The following is a 26,210-nucleotide window of genomic DNA, read 5'->3' on the forward strand; positions in this document are numbered from 1 at the left end:
TAAGGCTGGACCCAACCTCCCTCTTGGTGGTCTCACTTCCTTTGCTTGTGCTTTTCTGACCTGAACCATCGGGTCTTAGTTTCAGTGCTGCCATTTCCTCGTGCTACGTGTTCCACTTTACCTTGCCAGTGCTGACCAAGCTGGAATGATGGATGGAAAGATTTGTTTCAATATGGATTTTTTTATTAAGCAAATAAGATTTCTATTCTATTTATAATACCTGAGGTACCTAATAGAACAATGTCACCTGCAGTGGAAGTAAGTTCTCTCTCAGGTCAGTCAGACCTTTATTTTTGTGCTTGTTCAGGAATTGTGATAACAGGACTCCTGGATATAAAGGTTTCCAGACTGGAGCTGGACTATCATGACGCTCTGCTCTGAGCTAAAGTGTATCCAGTTACTGTGACACTGGTGATTTCTAGATGTTTGCCTTCTCAACAAGTTCTCCTCCCTGTTATGCTTTCCTGCCTTTCTGAACATTTATTCAGGCAGCCAACAAGTTTTGTGGAAAGATGGTATGCAGTTTTGGCCTCTGCTTCACAGAAATGAGAAGTGGGATGAGCAAGACTTTCTTCTTCCTTTGGAGAGGAAGTTTTTTCAAGAGGAAGCCCGAGGTGGTTTCTCTTTGCTATTAAGAATGCAGCAATGGATATAAAAATATCCTGTGGGATTAGAGTAGCCATGGGCCTTGCGGGTTTTCTCATCTTGGAAAACAAAATGATCTGCCTTTGATTAATTTAATGGAAAGTAATCTGGACTTCACAAGTGCAATTTGAAATGAAACTGCTGGTTTTGACTTTGCATAAATGGGAGCAAGTTTGTTATGCAAATGAACCAAGACCTACTTGTGCGCTGGATTGTGTGCACCTCAGAGATGGGAGAAATGGTCTCTCCAGCAGCGATCCCTCTGTGAAAGGATCCCTCTTACCTCTCAACACATCTATTTCTTTCGTGTGGCAGCCCTCATTTGTTCCTTGAAATCGCCATAATTAATAGCTTGTATGGTCAGGCCCTAGTTTCCCAAATACATCCTGTCAGACAGTGTGTAAGTGCAGGAGAAGTTTGTCATTTATTTCCACACCAGTGGCTGGATAGCTTTGCCTGCTGCGTTGTCGTGTTGCGAGCCTTGCCCTTTGCTGAAAGGCTCACTCTTCCTCCCGAACTGACACATGCTAATAGCCCAAAAAGTCTAGTCACCAAAAGCCTGCTGGTGAGAGAGTTAAGAAGTAGTGAAGTGGTCCAGGTGACAAAGATGTTAGATTTGCACAGGATTGTTCTGTACATCTTCATAGCCCATATTTATCATTATTTTGTAAAGATGTAACGAGTTGGATCACTTCCTTGTGCTTCACAGCCAGTCGGGTGTACCCAGATTCCCAGGTCCCTCCAGTGCTCGGAAGCAGCGCTGATCTCCCAGCTTCCTGTGTTCCGGGTACTGTGTCAGGTCACGTGTGTGCTGCTCCAGTGGTGTGATACCAAAGGAGCTGATTGCTCCTACATTCCCTATCAGGGATCCTAGGAGTGTTCCTGACTGTCCTGGTTTTTTTGTTATGTTTTTTTACGTTTGTTTTGGTTTTGTTCTTCTAAATCTTGACCCTGCAAGCTGCTAGAGAAATTCCAGGTTCACTGTGGAAGGTGGCTCTAACTCCAGCGTGACATCTGGCAATTTTTTCCTGCCCTGTGGTTTCATGCAACCATGATTGCTTCACTTTATGTCTGGGAGGCTGTGTACCATGTTTGCTTTGACATATACATGCCTTTGGATAGAATCCTTTTTCTTAATAGCAGGGACACTTACCACTCTTACAAAATGAGTAGGAGTATCGTCATTAAGGACTGCACTTTTTTCAGTGTCGACACTTTTGCTTTTAAGTGTTCAATTTTCTGCCAAGGTTGTAGCTTTCATTCTTGCCAAAGTAAGGTTTCCTTTCAGCATTTGGAAGACTGTTCCATGTCCCTACGTGCATGGGTCTTGTTGACTGACTAGGCTGTGGAAGCAGATGGCATATCATGAACTGTTAAAATCCTTCAAAAACTGCAAAGAACTTAAAGTTACTAATCTTTAAGAAGAAGCTTAAGCAGATCAGTTTTCCAATTAAGAGTTTCAATGTTGGTTGTTATTTTTTAGCTTTGGTAAATTGGAGAAAATGCTTGTCTACCACAATACTAGGGCCCTCGGAACAGAAGCTTTACCACACTGTGCCAGGGCAGACAGTAGGTGAAGCAGCTGAACCTCATTGTCCACATGTAGTACTAAGATTAATTCCAGTAAAAAGCAATGATGCAATTAAAGCTCAGAAGTTCTGGGAAGTTGCCAGTAGTTTGCAGTTCAGAGCAACAGTTCAGAAACAAGGAGGGATTGTTAAAAGTAATACAGGTATAGTTATACTGTTGTAATTGGAAGTATTTGCCTGGAATACCAGTGTTGCAGCACTAGAACAGTGTACAGTTACTTTGAACAGAGTCTGAGAGGGCCTAGAAACAAGACAAAGAAGTGGAGACTGACATGGACCTGGCATACATCGAGAAACATGGTAAAAACTAAGAGAATTTTTTGAGATTGGAGAGGACGATCTGATTAAATTTGAGAACTCAAATAAGGTTCATCAAACTGTCCTAGGAAAATGTTTTCTCTGTTTTCAGTGTAAAATCAACCAGTTTGTAATCCCTTAGGAAAAAAACCAGACTTTTCATATTGGGACATACTAAAGCCCTGTCTGGCTCCAGGTCTTGTTTCCAACAGCGATCAGGAGCAGATACTTACAAAAAAGCGAGGGACAGTATGGACTAGTGGGTATAGTTCTGGCTAGAAAACAGGATACTAAAATGGAAGAACTTCCGTGTACTCTCCAGTAAGGAAAACCTGCGGAGATGTTTGTGCTGAAATGTACTGTTCTTATGGGCAGAAAGTCAGGATTTCCTCTGCCTTTTACTCTTCTGCTCTGTAGATCCTCGCCTGCATGTGCTTTGGTATTTTTTAGTGTCTGGAAGTATGCTTGGGTAATAATGAGCAAACCTTTAGTCCTAGCCCTCAGGAATTTTCAAGCTTGAAGTAGTTTTAAATATGGCAAACTGTGGTGGTAACTGATCAGATGAAATGAAGTACAAAGATTTAGGGAGCAAATAATGGGATTGCTTTAAGTACAAATCAATCTTTCAGCTATGATCATGCTGGAATGCAAGATTATAGTCTTCCAATGAACAGATCTTTCACTATTCTCCACATTTTAGGAAATGGATATACGAGTAAGTTTTCCTCTTATCAAGGTTAAGCCATTGAGGTGCTGATGAGAACAAACTGGAGATTGCACAAAACCAGTGTTTGTATTACACACTGAATCTAGTACTGGTTGTTTCTCTCCAGCGTTCTGCTGCAGTAGAAGAGAACAGGAAGATTTGATACAGTGAGGTCTGTTACTGGAAGAAAATCTGAGGATAATCTCCAGCAGCTGTAGGTTAGCATGGCTGAACCAAATCGCGTAAATGTTTCAGTTAAGTGGCGTCAAATGGAAATGTTTCTGAGCATGTTTACTGTGTTGCTCGTAGCCACCAGAAAACCTCTTTTCTGTCATCATAATAAGTAAACATGCTTCTCTGAGTGTCCTGTTCAAAAAACAAACAAGCAAAACTAAACCAGCTGCTCACTTGCTTAGCAGTTAGGAATTGATCCTGCATCTGAGTCGGATCCTGCCTGCTAGCAGAAGTTGGCAGAGAATTGTTTTAAAAACCCAAACCAGCCAACCCCCAGTTGCTGCGGACGAAGTGCTTGAACTGATTTTGTCTAATCTGGAATGAATCCTGTTACCATTATTAGTAGGGGAAAAAAATACTCGAATGGCTTTTTAATGCAGCACAGTGTTAATTTGTTCCAATTATGATTATTTTTTTTAGAAATTGTCTGTTGTGCTGATCTGTCCATTTCAAAACCCTACGTTCATTCTTTTTCCATCATTTAAAGGCCTGTTCACTGATCCCCATTTAGTATAAGGGCTTGTTGTTAATTTAGAAAACAGGCAGTATATGCTCAGTCATTAAGTTGAGTTTGAACAAGACATCTCTTTGCTACAGCTGTCTTTTCTATGGGAAGATAGAAGGTTTATCAGCTGCAATTGTTTAAGTGGGTACTAGTGGATTTGCCTTTTACAGTGCAAGATGAGGCTTCAGGTGTTCATACACCCAGTAGTCGGGTGGCTGCATTTCAAAACCATTACTTAATGGAGTGTTGCTGTGTTAAAAGGGTGAAGAGTCTGTCATGTGGCTAAGGAAAAGGAAGGCTTCCTCTTGAGTCACAAGGTTCAGAAAGACCCCCTTGCTTTCTGTCCTCAAGGGGTTCGGGTGTGGGTAGGTCCAGTCTTAGTCCCAGACTTGATCAATCAGCAGTTTACGGCCTGAAGATTTACTGTGGTCAACTTGCTTGTCAAGAGTCCAAAAAGAGACTTTCACTGAACAGCTTCACAAAGTTGATGGGACCAACCAGACCTGTCAGAGTCTGTAAAGGACTGCCACTGAGCAGTTCTGTGAGGTTGATTGCATCAACGTTTGTCTGCCAGAGCCTGTTAAAGGACTTTCACTGAGCAAGTTCACAAAGTTGAACCAATAACTCATTTATTGAAGGGACAGGTATTAACAAGCTTGAGATTGCTGGTGATAAATTCACTGTCTACAAAAATACAAGCTCAAGATAGACATTGGGTGCTTGTGTGATTTTCCCCGGGAACTCTTACCAAGAAGGTGTACCTGCTTGGGGAGGAGAGAGATCAGATCCTGTTGATCATTCTGGCAGTTGAAGTCCTCATTCTTGCCTTCTTGTCCTCCAAATGGAGCACACTAAGTGCCAGATTTATACATTTGTGAACTGCTGGCGAGGCGGGACTTGGTTTCTCAATATTGTCCAACTAGAAAGAGAGTAGGGGGAGAGGCAGAGTGACACAGGAGTGTGGTGATTCTTCTGGAAACTTTGCCCTGTGAGGGGTGTTTCTCCAGCTCTGAGACAACGCCAGACCGTGTGACCTCCCTCACTCAGCATTTTGAGCCTTATTCCTGCCCAGATCAGACTTCTTCTCTATCTCCTGCTTGCTCGCTGTGGTTCATAAGAGGGTTTAAACAAAGTGGACAAGGCCCGTGTCCCACAAGTTTTGCTGCCAGCTTTGGGCATTGTGGAGATGCAGTGACAGATTACATTCTGTCCTGATCACGTACTTCTGCCTGTGTTGTCTGCCTTTTACAGACAGATTCAGTCTTTCAGGTTTGTGATCTGCGTGGGGTAGCATCTCGGTTTCGGAAGACTATGTATATAATTACTAGATACCTGCATGCACTTGTGATGCATATCTGATACAGCTACAGGTGCTTTGCAGTCTAGCTGCAAGAACAACTCTGCATTTTAATTTATTTGATTTTTTTTGCATTTACTGGTACAGGTAACGGTATCTGAGAGAACTCAGCTCTGTAAGCTGAAGGCCTGCAGAATTTCAGATGGCTGTGCAGGACTATGGCATGTAGATAGCTGGGGCCAGGTAGGAATACAGGGCAAAGACAGACATTCTAAAACTTGAAGGCAACTCATCTATTAACCCCATACTAGGCATGTCATGGGAAGTCCAAAATAGCTCAAAATACCCTCTAATTTATCAAACTGATGCTTTTGGTCATTTTTATCATTACAAGAAGTTTAGGTTAAAATTAATATTAAAAAAAAAGTGTTTCCTAAACGGCAAAGAGTGAGCGTCCTCGCTTAGCAATTACACACTTCTTGATTCTCATTCAGGCAGCCGAGTAGAAAGTTCCTGTATGCACGAATCCTGTTTTAAGAGGGGTAGGGAGGGCTACAGCCAGAGAAGCCTTCTCTGCTTTCACACATGGCATATATTCCAACGATTACTTCTGCCCGAAACCTTATTTTAAAACCACATTTTCCCACGCAAACTTTCTCCCTATTTTATCTTCTGACGCATGTCTAGAAGTTGATAAAGCTTTAAAGAGACAGAGAAGCAGTGTCGACAAATCGTGTTTGATTTTTGCAGGGGTGAGTTCCTATGTAAATTTGCCTCTTGGGTTCAGCTGCTTTCCTCGCCCTCTCCTGTGTTGAATGTTAGGAAGACACAAACTTTGAATCCCCAGCTTTGAATCCCCAGCTGTCGAAGGATTTTCCTTTTCAAGACTAGGATTTCACTGGCAGCTGAGCCTGAAAAAAACCCTTAACTTCTCCAGATTAGAAGACAACATATATTTTTATAGAAATGTAATTGTATATTTTAGAAAAAAAGTTTCCTGCAGCTTCTCCATATGTATTTTTCCCCTCGCAGTTCAGATTTGATATAAACTTTTTTGTGTTCATTCTTTTTATGTTTTGTTTTTAAATTTGTAGTCAAAGCTTTGGTGTACTGTACAGGAGCAGTCAGCCTTTGTAATTACTGTATAAATGCTTTATAACAAAGTATATTACTGTTATTTTAACAAGTGAGCAGACACTTCTTTTGTGTGTTTGCTGCCGAGGGCACCTTTTAAGACTGTTACATGTTTAAAATGTACATATATAAATATATTTACCTGTTGCTGTACAGTTGTGATAGACTGGACTGAATTTATTTTTTGTGTGCTTTTTTATAAAATATTAATACACTAAAGGAAATCTTGCTGATGTGATTGTAATGTACTATGTAACTTATTTACTTAATATCCTCTATATATCTAAAAGAACCTTTTATTAAATGAGGTTTAAAAAAATAGTTTCTAGCTGAGTATTCTGATGGTCTGAGGGAGTGGCTGGAGGGTTGGGGTGAGTACGGCTGTGATGAATTCGTGCAAAGGAAGTTGTTGTGAGTCCTTTTAGCCAGTCTGGTCTCATCATACCCACCTCCTTACTTTCCACAGCAATCCTCAAGGCTGTTTCTCAGTGTAAACTTCTCCCTGAAAATGCCAGCCTCCAATATCTTTTATGTCTGGTATCCAAGTAAATAACTGGCAGGTGCAGCTCCAGTTGCTTTACAGAAGCGTTGAATGTGTGTGTGTCCCCCACATCAAACTGAGCACCTTCCCAGAGTCCCAGTACCAATCTAGTGTATTAGAAATTTGTGGGAAATAATTCTAGGTCCTCTGTGCTGTCAATAAGGCCAATCAGATTCTGATGCTCCCCCAAAGAGCCACAAAGACAGCGCACAGAGCAAAGGCAGCACTGAGTGACTTAGTACCTGAGGGGTCTGTAATCTGAATTCCTGGATGGCTCTGGCTGGGACAGAAAGTAGAGACTGAAGTAAATCTAGAGCTGTTGGAGAAGAAGTTAACATTTTCCTGCTGTTTAGTAGTTCAATCTGCTGGTTGTAGGAACAACTATTCCAGCTGTAAATCATATTGTATCATATTTTTCAATGGTAGAGTTTAAACAATGTTTTAGAAGATGCTGTCTCAAAGGCACTTCTCCCTTATCTGAATCTAAGGAGGGAGGTTAAGTACATTTTGTTATGCAGCACTAATCTTATTTCCTCTGGCAGTAGCTGGATCTCTTGCTGTGGATTTTAAATACTAATATGCTTCCATCCATCCTCAAACAAAGGTTCCTTCTGTTTTTGGTAATTAACTGGGCTACCTAGTTGTTTCTCACACCTACGAGTGTGAAGCCTTTAAAAGCAAATGTTTCACTACAGAGAGCAGATAGTAGAAACGTGTATCAGTGTCTGACTCCTGCTAGATTTCAGTTAGAATCTAAGGCAGCACAACCTGTTTTCTTCTTAGTTGTCAATTTATGCTGACAAATTTTCATTTCAATATTCTCGGCAAAGCTGGCAGGAGAAAGACTCAGCCCAAGACATTAAAGCGCTGGGTTTTTTCAGCTCACTGTAGGAGCCCTTGCTTTAATTTCCTCCTGTGGATGTGGCTGCTGATTCCCAATAGCATTTGGAGAAGCAGTATTTGGCTTTGGGAGCAAGAGGCGGGGAACACCAAAGCTGTCACTTCAGGTAGCAGACCAAGACTTTAAAAGCTTAAAATAATGGCTTTGCCTTCCTGTCAAAGCCAAACGGCAAAAGCAGTAAAGATTGCGTACTTTGTACTAAAACTGTGAAGCCACGCAAACAAGCTTTGCATGATCAAAAGTCACAGGTTCTGGGTATTTTGGGTTTCATCTTTTTTTAACTGGTAGATCCAAGCCCAAGCTTCTGGGAGTTATTCCAGCTACTGCAAGAGACCTTCTAAAGCATTTTAGCAACTGGTAAACTTTGAGTTAGTGAGGAATTCTGCAGTAATTCCATATCTACTCTTTTAAACAAAAGTAATTGCAGGATGTTATTCTTGTCATTATTGAGACTGACTGCTGCGGATGGTGGGGTAGAAAGCATTTTCTTTCTATCTGGGTTTTTAAATTACACTTCAGTGACACTGTCTATTGAAGACTAAAGTTTCTGCTACAGAAGTTTATTAACCTTCTCTTGTCTCGGTTTAATGAAATTGATAGTATATCGCTGTTAACAGAACTGAAAGTTCAAAGTGAATTAGTCCTGTTGTACTGAATAAAGACTGACCATTTACTTATTTGGATTTTCCCCCCATATAGCAGTAGTAAACTTTCCTCCTAGGACCTAAGAACAAAGTCTGACAACCAATATCTTAAAAGATTGAAAAATATTTATGTATCAGATGACAACAATCACAACATATCAGCATTTTTAAAGTCCAAGTTATTTGCTATTCTAAAATATAGAGGCAATAAGGAACGGCATTTCCATACTATAAATACGTTGCTCCCTGAGCAGCTAGAAAAGTTTAACGAGAACAAACTTTAATTTCTGAACGTTCTTCCACGAGCTGAACTACATCATTACACAACAGCAAAAGACGTTTGTATAAAATAATATTATATTAATTATTTTTAAACAAGTTTCACAGAATAACATTTGTAAACATAGGCCTAAATAATTTAAACACAGCAAATTTAACAGCTTGGTCATGCTATAAAATTACTGCATCCAAAAGAAAGCCAAAGGAGATGGTAAAAGTGCTCTCTTGCTAGATTTTTCTGGATGATTCTACTTCTAGTGTAACCAGAGTCATCTGCTGGTTCTCTGATCTCACATCTTTCCATCAGTTCTCAGTCTAATCACTGCATACATCTGCTCTTTGAAGTAAGGGCAATGTGCTAACAAGCAAGTAAAAAACCTTGCTATTTCCTATCACTAATTTAATTTTAGGATATTTCTGTAGGGAATAAAGTGGATGCTAATCCTCCATAACTTCACTGGGAAAAGCAGAATTCCACATGGCTTGCAAGTTTTACATGGGTGCTTTTTTCATCCATTATTAATAATGTGCTTACTACTTTATTGGATGTGGTGTGATGAGGAAGAACAAAGAGTAATACAGAAAGATAAGCCTTGCAACATGTTACTCCGCCGTTCCCTATGGGCGTTCAGGCCAAGCTTTGCTGATAGCTTATACGTCACATGGTATAGCACCATCAATATGTAAATCAGTTGCTTTAATTCTTGTATATGTCTTCCACCACATCCAGTGCATAATTTTAAAGTGCAAATTTTAAAGTGTAAAACATTACTTATTTTGGAGAAGAAAGAAGATTGGGATAGGAGGCGTTGATTTGGTCTTGAGAGTAATCTTCATTTATCAGGCAAAGCAACATTAAGCTGAATATTCCACCCAGCTTTGAGCTGAAGCATCTTCTGATACGTGTGAGCCCCGGTTTATTGTCTTATTGTATTGGTTCACTGAGATTGGCATACAGCTTTTATCAGAAAGGGTTTAAATTACATGCAAATTTATCACAGCACCAAGGGGAAAGGTGAGGGACATCTTGTCTTGTAAGTGTCCCTTTCTGCTGTTATAACTGTGCTGAAACTGGATGCCCCATTCCTTCAATGATTTTTTTTCCCTTTTTGGTGGTATTTATAATGTACACGCATACACACACACCCCACCACAAAAAAAAAAAAAAAAAGAGACAATTTGTGCCGTTAAATCCGTGAAAAGAGCTGATGTCAGTGGGTCACACAATGCACACAGCTCTAGCAACAACTGCAGTAGTTCTTGGACTGACTCCTAGAGGTACAGCCTGTATGGGGGACTTAATAGAACCAGGAACTGCTCATATCTCTCATGTCTTGTCAATGGAGCTGCATTTCATTCCAATCAACACCATGTAGTCAGAACACTAAGTTTCTCTTCTGCTCTCAGAATGTCCCAAAATAGCCAAACTGTAAAGTATTTACTGTATCTAACATGACCTTCAGAAATGTACAGACTTACACCATATTTAGATATTAAAACATCAGCCAGCAGGATTACTTAGTATCGGACAGTGTGCTCATCACTCGGGCACTCTCTCCTCTGTCACATTTCATTTGAGAAGCTCACCCAGCCATCGTACCATTCTTGTAGACACTGTGCTAAGAGAGAGCAGCTAAAGTGGTTCAAATACTTTTTCTTTGTGGCCAGGCACTAGGGCAAGACCACTGCAGGGTCTATTCTGACAACATCTCCAAGCACATAGATTCATTTGGCATTTCCATTTGCTGGTAGTATTCAGAAGTCAAGTTTCACTCCACTCAACCTCTGGCTCATATTAACCACACTTTAATTACAGTCATCAACGGCACAGAGGGCACAAGCCAATCCCTTGCTGCCCCATCACAGCAGATGGGGTCAGTAGGGACTGTGTGCACCACAGACTATGTTCTGCCAAAGCAGATCCACTTTGCCAAAGGTGGTGGAGTGCAAGTGAGCTGAACGGCATAGTTTTAAAATAAGCCAATACGAAATGGCCATTGACTGTACACCTTCTCTCCATTGTGCTTCTTAGTCTACAGTGCCTTTACTAATGCTAAAGCTAGGAAAATAATTCTAAAAGAAACTACATATGAAAATAAAGTTGTCTGTAAGATAAATCCAGTGAACTACTTAAGTAAGAAACTGCTTTCTGGTCAAGAGAATAGCTGCCTAGAAATAATTTGTGCTAAGTGAAGAATGTCCACAGTTTCTGGCATTGCTTTCCTGACCTTATTTTAAGTAATGGATCTAAATCAAGCTCAGACCTAATAAGCAATTGCAAATTTAAGTCGGAATGCTTAAGAAGCCCTGTAACAATCAGAATAACCAGCAATATGTTGAAACTAAACTATGATTGTCTTGTAATCTTCTCCTTCACCCTGTTCACCTAGGCATTGACTAGAGAGAGAATTATCTTCTACTACAATTACACCTGGAGCTTGAGATCAATATTGCTGTTGTCTGGGCCAATTCTACCTTTTTATCTCCAACTATGACTTTCATGATTTCAGCTCCTGCCACACCTTCACAAACAAAATAATTGAGTGGTGTTCTGCCTCCATCCCTTCTATGTCTGGTCTGGAACCAGCAGGTACACTTGTTGCCATTTTTAATTTAATCAAAAACGGTACCATGAATTAGAAGAAGAGATTTTTAAGAAAAAACACAAAAACAAGCTGCAGAAAAATCTACTCAAGTGAAGAAGAAAAATAACCCAAATCACTACTGGTATCCAACAGTGCAATCGGGTCCGTCTTCATCATTGTTTAATGCTTGTCACTAAAAGTAGTTCCCTGTCATATAAAAGGGCTTTACTAAAACTGGTTACTCTGCAATACTGCACATTTACTATGTCTTCAATACTTATTTCCACAGCTCACTTTCCACGTCATCTTGCCTTCCCCACTAACTACATACACTTTCTCTCACTCCTTACATCTCTGCTTTCATAAAAAAATAGTAGCCCCAAATCCAAAGTTTCCTGCCCTCAAGCCCAGGTCTTTTGTTCACTGTTTTAATATTAGTATCAGCCTAATTAGTTACAGGAAAATTCCAGAGCTGAGGAAGCGTATGTCTGCTGGTGACCCAAACCAAAACTAGGAACCAGCTGTAGTTCTAACGTAAATTCTTAGTAAGAGACAAAAAAGCTAGCGGATATTTTATTCTTACTGAAACCATGCAAAGAATTCCTATTGCCTCTTTTAAAATAAATAAATATATAAGTTACACATGGCCTTCTAAGCAATGCAGTTGAGTTCCAATGTGAGAAGCCCAATTCAAAACTTAAGGCCAGTAAAAAAGCGATCATCAGATCAATACCTATTTTGTGCGTAGCTCCACAACTACTGGGCCTGTTTGGCATAACAGTTAAGGGGATGAAAAGGTAAACTTGCATATTTAAAATACTGAGGGATTCCCATGACAAAATTAAACACAATAAAGCCTGTAAGATGCCTCTAAACCATGACATTGTTCTTTTGGCCTCAGAGTTTCCAATGCTAATGTTGGCCAGCTGCACCTAACAAACAAGCTAATTATAAACCAGGAGACAATAACAAGCACCACTAATCAGGGATTAAAAATAGCTATACATTAGCCTAGGTAAACAGCTCTTGCTAGCCAAACAGCAGATAAACTCAGCTCCACTAGTCTCTAGAGAAGGTGTCATAAGCTTGTCAAAATTCATGTGCCCGAATTTTGGTAATGAACTCTTTGGGTGAGAGACTGTGGAGATAAGTTGGTCTTTAAAAAATTGCCCAAAGATTTTCTTAAAAATAAACCTTTTATACAAAAGTTCTATGTGCTGAGCCATCTGGAGTTACTGTAATAAATTAAATGCCCAACAAGAAAGTGTCATCAGTTTGCTCCTTCTTCCTCATCTTCTTGTTTAATAACTAGGATTCCTAAGAGGAAAAAAAAAAATAAAAGAGAGTAAAAAATTTGCAAAGATTTACAAATAGATTATGCAGAGAAAGATAAAGCTAATGCTGATATACCTGCAAGCTAATCTGGACTGTCAGAAAGAGTTGTGTTTCCTGCTGCTGCTTCTAACTGACATGAACTTCCACATACCTGAACTGCTCTTATCTAGAAAAGCTTTCAGCTGATGAGATCTTGTGTTGAATGCCTCTCCACTTTCTCAGGCAAGAGGAAATTTAACAAGGTACTAAAGCAAGACCTACAAAGATCAGCCTGACTTGGTCATTGGGTGATGCAGCATGTCAGCCAACTAACAACCAACTAGCACATCACCTTTCTCTTGTTTGGCCCATTTTGTGCTGCTATTTCCATGACAAATATGAACAAGTTAGTATGTGGTACCTCCTCAGTGATACCTAACGAGGACGTCCAGTCCATAAAATACAGAAAATACTTCTCTGATTTTTACCCACAGGCACTCAATCCTGTCATCACCATACTCAAGCTTGAGGGTATCAAAGCACTCTCTAACATAGAGGGCTACCCCACGACATCTCCTACCTTTCCTGCCCCACCTGAAGAGTCTATCCCACCAAAGCAGCACTCCAGTTATGAGTCACCCCACCATGTTTCCATGTTGGCAACTACATCGTAGTCTCCTTGCCCTGCAATAGCTTCCAGTTCCTCCTGCTTATTCTCCATGCTGCGTGCATTGGTGTAAATGCAAAGTGATGCGTTCATGAATTAAAAATAAGCTGAAATGCTAATACCCCCAGAAAGGATTTATCAAGTTATAGATTTTCATCACAGTAGCAAACGCAAATAATACAGGTAAGCTTGCAGCACACTGAAGAAACACAATGGTATAAGAACAGTAGGGATGTGAAGGTAAGGTGTATGTTTCGTTCACCTGCACTGCCACCTGGGTAACAGGAACTGGGTCACACTGATGCTTTGCTCATCTTGAGGCAGGAACTTAAACTATGGCTTTGAGGCAAGAGCCTTTTGCTTACTGTAAGACTAGGGTGCTGTGTTTCTTTTTTTTCAGAGGTAGGAAATAGAAAATAAAACCATTGGAGCCCAGTTTCTGTTGTGCTTTAGGCACCTAATTGCTGAGCATGGTTCCTGGCACAGGAACTAACAGAAAGGAGACATCTACCTGCTGAAAGAGGCCTTCAATGCTTATTTTTGCCCAGAACACCTTTGACAATTTTGAGGTCCCTATATTAGTCATCTCACACATAGTACATAAGCACAACAGGATCCTGGGACAGCATGACAGCAAGAACCTAACAGTCAGTTACAGCACTTCTGACATCTCTTCTGCTCAACATTCTAGTGTTTATGATTTCTATTCTCAAATATCATCTTCTCTTTCTACATTGCACAGGAAATAATTCAGATTTGTCCATTGCTCCAGGCCGCAGGAATGCTTTAGGAACAAAGGGTCTGACCTTACACTAACAAGGCTAGTCTTTGTCCATAAAGATATTTCTTCTATTCCATTTTCTGTTTCACTATCAAAATATTTTCTACTACAACAGCAAATGGACTACTGCAGGCCATCCTTCATAGCAGTACACTATAGCCTCTCATGAGGCTTCCACTTCCCAATAATTCTTATTACGTCAGTTGATTTGGCTTCAATTTCCCATCTATTTCTCCCTATAGTGATGCTGTCATCTTGTTGCCATCCCTACACTCCTATCTTTCCTGCCGATACTCTGACTCTTTGCTAACCAGTCCTGCCCTCCTCTTCATTCCTTTGGTAAACAAGGGATAATAGTGAACAGCTAACACCTCCATGACAGGAATTAACGTGTTTAGATTTTAGAATTGTCTCACTTTTTGTCGCTAATCAGGACATGCTTTAATAGATTCTCATATCAGTGACTTAAAAATGAGGGGACAGCTCACAAACTGGGGCTTGCTGCAGCAAAGGGATATTCAGGAATTTAGGAAACTTCTGAAAACCTGCCCCTGCACCAGAAGCAAAACAGAGCATATCTCTGTTTATCTCAGTTCCCCCATATAACCATCTTTTATAGGGAAAACTGTAAATCAAATTTGCTGGGGCAACTGTAATTCAACTTAGCAGATGAAAGCCTTGTTAATTTATTAGCTCCTAAATACTTAAGTATACAATTACATAAGTCAACATGTGAACTCCACAAAAGAACCTCCAGTATTAAATGCAGTTTATCTATACATATGCATAAGCATGTTTTAGTTCCCCATTAGTTATACGCTACAACTATTTGAATAACAAAGATAAAGCCCAACTGAGGACTGCAAGACCACATGGATTTAACACTCCAAATCCATCTGTGTCAGAAGATCCTGCAGCCAGGATCTCAGTAAGTACTTCTGAGTAACTCCAAAGAGAGGAGGGAGCAATATTAATTATGTGGGCACACAGATTAATTTCTGAGGTTATGATTGATCTTCCCATGGTTGTATTTATGTTAAGCTGTGAACTTGCACCCACTACTTCATGCCTCAAACTCACCATCCAGCTTTTTCAGCGTGGGTACCCGCTTGGTCGCTTCTTCAATCCAACTGTTCTTCTGATCAGAGGCGTATTTCTCTTGTAGCGGATTCCCTACAAACACCAGATCCTCTAGTAATGGCAGCTCTGCCAGTCTCTCAAACTCTGCTGCAAACACAAACATGAAAACACCAACCAAATTGTGGAACATGGAAAGTACATTTGCATCAAACCCTTCTTTCAAACTCAATGCAAACATAAATACATTGAGATACAACAGAATAGGGATTGCTTGGGCTTGAACTGTTATCAGGTTAAATAACAGATATGGATTTTAAAACAAGTCTGAGAAAGATAATTCAAAGAACAAATTCCATTGAGCTTAGAAGTTAAATTCAATATTCTAACTATTTTCATACTCTTGTGTGAGTAGATATTTAGGGAGACTTAAAGCCTTGTAAGACACAGAACTACTTTTCACTTGGTGACCAAACTCATCTGTTCACCATACCATAGGAGTTACAGAATAGAGAGGAGTGGCTTACCCCAGTCTTTCACCAAATTATTTGACATATAAAGAACCTTCAACTTCTTCATTACACGGATACCCATCAGTTTCTCAATGAAGTTGTATGAGATCCACAGTTCCTCTAAAGTATCTGCAACTGCTTCCTAGAAAATGACAGGACTACTCAGGTAAGCGGAAGTATATCTTCCTTATTCTTCAGATTCTCCGTTTACCCACTACAAGTCATATAATGTGAGAAAATACTAAGGTATATCAGCCCTCATTTCCTTTTAAGCAGGTCCCTAATTATGCATGACAAATAATCATAGGAATCAAGAGCAAAGGAACCAAAGTACATTTAGAAGAACAGAAATCACAACATTAGAACGAGACAAGGAAGAGGTGGCTGAAGTAGTTCTTAAGGCACATGGGCAGAGGAGACAAGTTTGACTGTTTGTACACTGTAAGCATACAAGCAGTGAATGCCATTCAACAACTACTTTAGAATGGGTTTTATACAATATGAGGGAATGATTCATTGCAGGTGCACGTATGTTTGTATCTGTCAGCCAGGAGTTGCTTTCATAATTCTCTCAAAAGAGTGGTGTTTTGAACTATTCCTTACACATTGACTCTGCATTTCACACTTTAAAGATGGCATCTCTGAAGGTGGGAATAGCTTTGAAGAGAAACAAACTGCGGGACAAATATGCAGTTTCCCTTGAGGAAGAGGAGACTTTCCACATTAAATAAACAAAAAAAGTTGATTGAAAAAAGTTCTTCTGCTCTTAATTCAAATGTAACAAAATTGATCCAACTTTTTCTTCAACAAATTTTCCCCTACCTGGTAGACTTAGTCCTGCCACCATCTTCTTCTCTAAAGCCAGACTGCTCTGGGTGCCAGTTAACATAAAAAGGACAGACTCTCATGAAGTGTGTGCTCATTGGACTGCCAATATTTGTAGTAAAGAAACACAGCCTAAGTATCTTCAGGCAGAAATTTCCTCATGCAAAAAGTCTGTAGGAATCATTTTTATGTAAAGCCAGTGGAATTTAAAGGGCTTTACAGAGACCCAGCAGTTTTCACATAAAGGTTCTGCTCATCTTTGTCAAAGACAACAAAATCTCTCTTTCTAAAATCCTTTTATGTAGTAGAAAAAATAATCTACAAATATGAAGAGTGTTTAAACAAAAAAGAGAGAAAAACTATCTGAAAATTCAGAAGCAATGTGTAAGAGCGTGAACAGATCACAGTGAAAGGAGAAAAGAAATGGTTAGGCAATAATGTAAATTCAACAAAGACTTTTATGAACATAGGGGAAATATCCCACATTCTAGACAGCATTCCATTCTTCATTTGGTTAGTAATAATTGATAGTAAGAAAAGCATACCAATCCATTCAAGTTCTTTATATTATTTCTTCCCAAAGACAGAATCCTCAGTTTTTCTGTAATAAATAAAAGAATTTCTTGTCAATAAATGTTTATTTAAAAAAATATAAGATGCTGTATGTCAGGTAAACCGCCATATTCTACTTACAAACTGCATTCTAAACAGGCTGTCTTAAGAAAGAATGACATAACAGAAAGAAAACCTCCTGACCTAAATAGATCACCAGGAATGGATGCAGTAGACAGCTCAGAAACACAGTCATGAATACAAAGCTACTCATGTGTAGGTTACCTAGTTGAAACTAAGTCCAGATAAATACTGAATAAAATGTATTATTTGACCTTGCACCTTAACTCTAACTGCTAACTTGCTAGTTTTGAGGTTACATAGTTCATATCCTTTCTTCTCCACGCAAAAGTTGTTCCAATCCTATGTCAAGGCAGCAGATTTGATTCCTATAATAGAGGCAGCATATAAAGCTGCCTTACAGAAGTCTGATGAGAGACATTTTAACTTCAGACAAAACCCCTTTCCAAGTGAGCTGTTCTTGCTGGGGTTTAGTGTAATGCTAATTTAACTCAATGCTACCAGAAAATAGCAGTCTTTTTGCATAATTAATTGTCTTTTTTTCACATAAGCTTTCTTGCAGGTAGGCAGGCTGTGTTGCACCACGTAGCTGGTTTAACTTTGGATCTATGCCTCTCATGAATGTTAACATTTCTAAACTGCAGTAAGGATTAACGACTTTATGATCTTGTTTTACTCTTGTAAACATAATGATTCAAAATCCATGGTACAATAATTAATGGTAAGACCAATGAAGGTTATGTTCAAGTAGCAACAAATGCTCCACAGACAGTACATGTAGCGACTAGAGATTGCTACAGATGAAGATTCCAGGCTGATCTAGAATAGAGTTATGTCTCAAGAAAGGCAGTGATGAAATCACACCTGATAAAACCACATTGGACATATATTCTAAAACAAAACCATTCGTTTTCATTCAAAAGTGGAGGCACAATGAGAATTCTTTTTAAACACAACAGCTGAATATATGACCATGTCAAAAACATGAAGCATCACAGTCAGTAAGTCTAAAGACTACTACAAGTAATATTTCCCAGAACACCCCCAAGGCACCCTATCCATAGGGAACAGTGCTGGGAAACAGCCTTTTGGTCTAGCCAGCCTTTGTCTCTGTAAGTCACGTTTATGAATTATGTTTGCACTAGCTTTTGAAATTTGTAAGAAATTAAAGGATACTTACAAAAACAAAAATGACAGATTACTTAAAAAGCCACACCTTAAACTGTTTATAACTGTTACTGGGTTTTATTACTCTTGTTCTGAGATATTCCATATCTTAAAGGAAGACAGGTCTCCCTCGTGGAACATTCACACTCTCTAAAACACAAAACTAACACTTGTTGCTGTCATCTAAAACATCTTCCTCAAATGTGCGGCTACAGGGGTGTGATCCTTTACACAGAATTATCTACTCCACATAACTACAATATTGGGTATATACATTAATAGTAATCTTTCCATCTGAAAAGAGTGTAGATGCATAAAAAGGTTTTTCAGCTTCCTCTCTACAATACGCAAAAGCAATATGTAATAATTAGTGGCTTGTTTTTCATAACTATAAGCACTGCTTTCTCTCTCTTTCATAGAAGCTAATAGAGATGGTGAGTTCCTCATTTTCTGTACCTTTAAGAGACAGACCATGTAGTTCTATTTTGTCTGTCTTTAGGATCAAGTATATGATAGAGAATGCATGTTTTGATTCTATGTTTTATTAATACAAATATTTAAGATGCTTTAAAAGCTTTTAATTTTTTATCCCACTAAAAGAAATCATTGATTTCATCTTCATATATAACTGCCCAATTATTTTTTGTTTCTGACAAAGTTACTCAAATTGAAATATTACACTACAGTTATTTAGAAAGGCTACTGGAATTTTTTTTTCCTGATTAGTACTTGCAAATTTGTTGAAAGTCTGAGCACATTATGAAAATAAATTTAAGCTCCTTGACAGTCCCACTGGTGTGCAGTTGGAGAGCACAGGATTCCAGTTTCCTCATCTGTCCAGCTGGTAATTTGATGGGGACAGAAAATCCTGGAAGTTCCAGCCCAAAACCTCCAGCTTTTTGCCAGCCTCATGCCACAAAGTCAAAGTCTTGAGGAGAGGCCGTTAAGACTTCTGTTAGAAAAACAGTAAGCCAATGAGTTTCAAGGTTTCGTAGACAGTTGCCCAAGAAATAAAAGTTCATTTCCACTTGTAGACAGATGGCACACTTCTTTCAAGTATGAATAAAATCAAACTCAAGTATATACAATCCTCTGCAACGTGGTATGGTATTTTTCCATACAGTTCTACAACAGTCCAACCTCACTCCAACCAATACTGCAATTACAGAGTTGTTGAACTGCAGCCTATCCCCATCATGAGCACGGAAAGTGGTCACTCAATCACTCTAGAACTCATTAGGTGTTGAATACCACAATTACGACCAAAGATGCTTTCTGAATGGATTTTCTTTTGTTAAACCTGCCCAGTGAGACAACTGCCAAGGCCAGTGCAGGGATACATGCGTTATTACTACCTACAGTAATGGGTACATCATTACTACTAAACATGCATTTTCCAGTAAGATTGTTAACTTTAATGGTAACTTGTAATCTTCGAAGAGGGCAGAATTAAAAAGGAAAAAAATAGGTATTAAGCTGGACACATATAACAAATTGCAGTATACGTCCTGCCCAAGCAACTAGAAACCAAACATAGGCTGGTCACTTACTTAAGCTGCTCAAGTTGGCGATTCTTTCAATGCAGTTTGTAGACAGCGATAGTTTCCTTTAAAAGCAAGAATAATCAGTGCACAGTTCATAAAAGGGGTCACTCTATCAGAAGAGTTCCATATCCAAACAACATTGCATTAGAAAAAAATGTCTATTCTTCTCCCATTAGATGGTGAACTAAAACTGGATGCATAAAGAGACTCAAAATACCTTCGAACCATCAAGACTTCTGCAACTTTACTTAGTTGCTGGGAAAGTACCACATGTTATTTACATAACAGATTACCTTTTTATGCCTAGCCTTATCAAATGCAGGGACATTATTTCTGAAAAGGCTCTAATATCTTTCTCAAAGTTTTGGTTCAGTTTCTGGGGGTTTTTTACATAAATTTTGGAATGGATCAAATGTTCCAGTTAGCTGACAGATTTACACATGGATCTGTAATTATAAACTGACAACAGCATACAAATTTTCTTGGGACAAATATCAAAACAGAATCTACCTTAACATCTTCTCAGTTAAGTGACAGGGATCTCTGAATCAAAAAGAAGAACCATATGTAGAAAGAATACATATAGTATTCAGCTCAGAATAAAAGAAGAGAAAGCTGCTGCTTTGAAGGCCATGCTTAAACACAGTAAACACATATTTGCACAGTGGAGAGCACAAAACCTTAAAATTAATATAAAGAGAAGAGAATATTTGATTTTCGATTTTTTTTTAACTGAACTTACTCGCAGTTAACAAGTGTGGAGAGAGATTCATCCATCCTCTGTACAGGAGGAATCTGACCATACAGTTTCACCTCCTTTGCCTCTGAAGCCTTCTGGCCATTTTTTTCTTCCTAAAGCAAAGAGAAGAAGACGCTCACTGCTACTTGCAATTACGAAAAAATTACTATAAATTAATTACTATAGAAGTAATTCCAACATACTACTAAAAGACATTCCTGAAAAGAGAAAGCATTTTCAATACTGTTTATCAAGACTCTTGATGGTGTAGCATCAGGAGCGGAAGGCTAGGTTATTTTCAAGATATCAAAAGAATTTACACATTACATGTGCTTCTTTTAAGAAGTCATGTTACACTTGAGCAATCCAATTCAGGGTCCTCTGCCATAAAGAAGTTGAGAAGAGGTGGAGGTTTAAAATTCTGAATGAAGATACTTCCACAGATACTAACACTCAGGAGCCTCAGCTAGAGCCAGTCTGTGGCAGAAGCAGATTCTTAAAAGCTCTGACAGAAAAATATCCTTCTCATTTCACCTAGAAAACTCAGAACTCACACCTAATTCACAGCACAAACTGGACACAGGGGAATGCATTTTGGAGGAGAACCTCAACAGATTCACAGAGTTAAGAACCTACAAAAAGAATAATTAGCCATTAAAAAAGAGTGGGGGAAGATATCACACTTCAGAGAATACAGCAAAACCCCAAATTTCCTATTTACAACCTAGGCTGATAATCTTGTAGATTAAATACTTCACAAAGTTCAGTGCTTTAGAATACTGGCCGTAACTTCAGTATTTGGCTTTATTAAAAAGTATAGTCTATTAAATCTTTTAAAATTCTGAAGCAATGGTAATTATTGTATAAACATTTGGAACAAGTATCTATTTCGGCAGTACCACCAGTGTTGACAGCTGCCTCCCTGACAGCATAAAGGGAGCATTTTGTCAATTCACTCAGTGTTCAGTGGGAGGACTAGAGGTCCATTAACAATGGAGAAATCTACTTGGCGCTTTCAAAACAAGGACTTTTGTTTTCTCCCCCATTTTTATGCAGCCACTGAAAAATAAGATAGCTGAGGTCTGGCCTGGTTTATATGGCTACTTTGTAACGAAATTAATTCCATACCAGAAGTCTTTTAACAATCCCACTGCACAAGATCAGGTTTGGATAACATTACTTTCTTATTTTTACTCATAATTAGCAATCTAGCAAATAAGCATGTCCGATATTTTGCTAGAATATGGTGAATGCGTTCAAACTAAGTCACTATATAATTGTAAAAGCTCAATTTTCTTTTCTAAGAATAACATTTTGCATTTGTACTCAGGTTATAATCTATCAGTTTATACCAACAAATGAAAATATAGTTTTTCTTAAAAACATGAAAGGGAGAGAGCTTCCCACACAGATTATGGCCAGCAGTGAGCACTTGCAGGAAGAAAATTAATCTGGATTGCCGTACATTTCTGGAAGAAAGGTCAGCTGAACTACCGCAATGAGCCAAAGAGAAACCACAGGTAGAACACACACTTTTTTTAAGAGTCAGCTACATATTTGCCAAGTTAAACTTACTTTGATTCAAATAATGTCACCCTGACTATAGTGCACAGGTAAACCCTTATGTCAAAAGGAAGAAAAACATCTAGAAAACAACACAAAACCTGCTCCAATTTTACAAGTCACATGGACCTGGATTAGAAGTAGTAAAAACAAGTAAAAGATCCACCCTCAATAACATGGACGGAGAAGCAAATTCAGCACCTCATGCTTAATATTAATGGAAACTCACTGACACAGGTCTATGATCTCTGAGAGACACATGACAGAGGAGCAAATGGAAAATAAATGTTTAATAGGAAATACGGAGTTGAGGATTTGGAGAGCAGAAAGAGAGCAGAAGGAAAAACAAAACTTTTTAATACTCAGTTCGCTCCTTCAGTAATGCTAATGTCCACAAGTTGTTGCATTCTAGTTCTTATTGGGGGAGCAAGAGTGAAGTTTGTGGGATATACCACCGTAACTGAAAAAAACCTAGAATACTGAAGGTACTAAACAATGATAAAATTCAAAAAGGAAGGAGTCTTCAATTACATCCTAGTACCTACAGCTGATGGTACAGATCTTCTGGTTTTCAACTGTACCAGGCCACACTGCCTCACATTCAGCTCTTTTAAAGACCAAAACATTTATACATTCTTGCTCTAGCAGCTGGTCAGAATTAGCAGGAAGGTGCATGTAAACCAAACACATCTGTGCTCTGATCTAAAATTCACTGTGTATGGAGAAAGATTCCCAGAGATTTTACTGGACTGTGAACATGACCCTAGAGCATCCTATACCATAATTTAAAATTGCATCCGCGCTCTTGCCAACAGTTTTCTAGAAGGCTCCAAGACCAGGTCAGCCACCACCTAAAATTACTGTCTGTATTAACACAGCACTTTAAGAAGAAAAACAAGTAAGAAACTCATTCTGAGTTAAGCTTTGCACAAGATGAGGCACAATATGTTAAAACGCAGAAGTTTCACTGACAAGTACAGTGAGAATTTCACACTTGTTTATTCTGTGAGAAGGACTACACTTCAGTCCTCAGAAGGACTACAAATGGAACATAATTAAAACATAAGACATCTCCTACTTTAAATCTCTTCGTAGCCTCAGGCCTTCTGCCAACACATATTCAGCAGAACAAAGCAATCTCTCAATCGCGGCAGAATACAGTCAAAACACAAGCCACAGAGCTAGATACTGTTCTAGTACTTACCCATTTGGCTAGAGCTTCTTTGATAGTTGTTGCTTTTGCCTAAAAATGAAACAGATTCAAATGAATATTCACTGCAAATTTTCAGTTGGCTTTTTCACTGCAAACCTGTCTCCTCTACCTTCTCTCTCCCTATTCCATTTGTCTACCCTCTTCTACCACTTTCCTGTATTATCTTCCTCCAGCTGAGTCTAAGAAGCTGGTATTCCTCAGTGTCTCACAATTTTATGTTGTAGGGTATTTGGCTGCATTTTCAAAAGAAATCAATTAGCTTCATGTGAAGACATTATCTTCTTGATCTCACTCTCTGCCTCATCTGCAGCGTGGATTTGGGATACTTCTTGGTTAGCTTTAATGGTGAAATTCAATTGAATTCAAAGACATCACAAGTTACTGCACTGGAAAATGTGTTTTAATGCTCTTACCCCCTCCCCAACTTGCCATTATTGTGCATTAGCAACTTCCTGTCTGAAAGCAAGTCTTTGATCAGACAGAATGATACAGAATGCCAAAGCCTCTTAAGATTCACTGAGGAAAACAACACACATCTTGCCAAAAATCAAGAGCCATCCAGATTGTTTGTATTTGTTTTTCTCTGGTTGTTTTGTGTCCAATCACATCATGCGATGTGAAAACATTTATTCATTTAGGAAAAATCTGAGAGCTCCTGTACAAGGCTTTTTAAGGACTGACCCACTGACCACCCTTCTGTCGTCACTAACTCAAAATTTTCTGCATCACATCAGAGTCTTATTAAAACCAAGTGTTGATACTCAAAAAGTATATAGAGAAACGGATATATCCAAAACATTAAACATATTCCAAGATGTCTTCCAGATTATAAAGGTTTTAGAGACCAATCTTTCACAAAAAAATATCAACAGCCTTCTTTCTACAAACATTAGGACTCTATTTTTGGGCATCTCTTGCTTTTCCATGTAGCACTATCACATGTGGATAGAAGCATCCTTTCAGGTAATCAGATATCCCCAAAAATGACTGTAGAAGTTAAAACCAACTTCCACCCAAAATCTTACAAGCAATCACCTCAGTCACAGACCTTTAGTGTTGGGTACTTTACTCTAGACCGCTGGAAACTGTAGACCCAGTGGATAACAGCTGAGGCAGCTGCACATAAAAGAATGGCTACAGTTACCAAACACCCAGCAACAGCCCAAGACCCAATACCAAGGACTCCAAGCATGTGTTTCAGATATGTATGCATTTATTTATATATGTATTTATTTAGACATATATCACTGAGCATCCTCAGAAGTTCTAACTACTCCCACCCAATGACAGGTATTCATTTTAATCCCATCTATACTCTGTGATAGTTCCTCTAGGTCCCATTGTACATGCTGGTAAACTTGTGCCACAACAGTGTCTTCGTGGTGTCTGCTGCAGACAGGTCACACACAGGTCACCTGCATGACCTCCTGTACAGAACACCATGTCTCTAGTTCCCACTCCAATAGGCTCATGAAAGCCGGTTTTAACAACTACCAGTGTGCCAGCAAGAACAGCTGGCTTCCAGTTAATCAGGTTTTTTTGACAGGAACTTCATTGCCTTTTTCATAATTAAGATAGGAAATCATTACAGCATTCAGTTACATAATCTCACTCTTCCCTTGAAGACAGAAAAGCTTTTACACGGACAGTGCCTGCTTCCACTACAAATTTATTCCTAAAACAGGACTGGACTTTAAAGCCCATGATCTACTTGAGCACAAGAAGCGGCTTCTTCCCTGACCTCTGCTGACTTGTCTCTCTCATTCTAATATCTGATTTGGTGGAAACACGAAAGTCAGCATAGTTAAAGAGAACACACACCGGCAGCACCAGGGTGGGGCCTGCCCCGGGTTCTTTGAAGAGCACTTGAAATTTCTGCAGATAAAAGAAATCATAGGTAACCTCCCTCCAAGAGCCTATTTTCAGGGTCTCTCCACCTGCATATTGAACAATCTCCTACACATATTTAGATTAAATAAAATCGTATTACTCAGAGTACTCAAAATCCCAAGTGATCAAAAGCTAAAATAGTCACCCTGAAGAGTCACCATCAAGCCTGCAGGAATGAAAACCACAATCCCTTAAGAGGCAAAAATCACAAAAAACATCCCGTGCCTAGGAAAGTTGTAACAAAAGAAATATTTCTGCCCCCCAAACACGGCTGTGGGACATGGAGCGGTCACAAAATTCAGGCCCCCACGAGAAAGTAAAACAGTGCTGCTTTGCCTTAGTTTAGATGCATCTATCTATGTTAAATAGAGCAAACAGACACGCACGGCAATGGAGACCGCTAAGCGGGGTAGAATTTGCGTGTAGAAACACGCATCGACTCGTTTTCCACACACCGCAGACCCGCAACCACGGCAGGACGGGAACTCATTTCCTCCCCTATTCGCTTCCCGTTTCCAGACACGGTAACGGGACGCAGCCCACGCAGCCCCCGCAGCCCCGGGCTCTCCCCGAGCCCCCCACCCGGCCCTGACGGGACCCACCATTGCTGTTGCTACCGTTAACACTCCGGTTGCTACGGCGCCACCGCCTCCCGCGCGTGCGCGGCGCGACCATAGAGATGCGCCGCTACAGAAAAAGTCCCATCCCGGAAGTCGCGTCGGGGGCGGCCCGCGAAGCATTGTTGGAAGAGGTGGTCTTCTCGCGGGGTGCTGGTGGGAGGACCTTCCCTTTCTCCTCTTGGCTCTGATCATACCGGGAAGAAATCCAGCCGCGGGAGCGCTGTGGGATACCTTTTAGTGAAACCAGCCCGTGACACAACTGAAAACAGTTCGCTGATTGTGTGCGGGGGTCCGGCCAGGTAAGGGAG

The 26,210-nt window shown here is 39.6% G+C and overlaps 1 protein-coding gene across 2 annotated transcripts; it reads right to left on the reverse strand.

Moving 5' to 3' along the window:
- DNAL1 (dynein axonemal light chain 1) lies at positions 1-26,201 on the reverse strand. Of its 2 annotated transcripts, none has more exons than XM_054066552.1 (8): positions 25,885-26,201; positions 23,384-23,422; positions 20,620-20,729; positions 19,884-19,939; positions 17,079-17,134; positions 15,724-15,850; positions 15,200-15,346; positions 1-4,895 (listed from the first exon to the last, which is right to left on the reverse strand). In XM_054066552.1, exons 1-8 carry the CDS (start codon positions 26,092-26,094, stop codon positions 4,882-4,884), a joined length of 759 nt encoding a protein of 252 aa, XP_053922527.1. In that variant the 5' UTR covers positions 26,095-26,201; the 3' UTR covers positions 1-4,881. The 2 variants fall into 2 exon arrangements, with proteins under 2 accessions (XP_053922527.1, XP_009562170.2); XM_009563875.2 differs by lacking the exon at positions 1-4,895 and adding an exon at positions 8,600-12,674.
- Positions 26,202-26,210: the final 9 nt, after the last annotated feature.

The sequence above is a fragment of the Cuculus canorus genome, chromosome 5 (genome assembly GCF_017976375.1).
Source record: "Cuculus canorus isolate bCucCan1 chromosome 5, bCucCan1.pri, whole genome shotgun sequence".
Taxonomy (NCBI): Eukaryota; Metazoa; Chordata; class Aves; order Cuculiformes; family Cuculidae; genus Cuculus; species Cuculus canorus.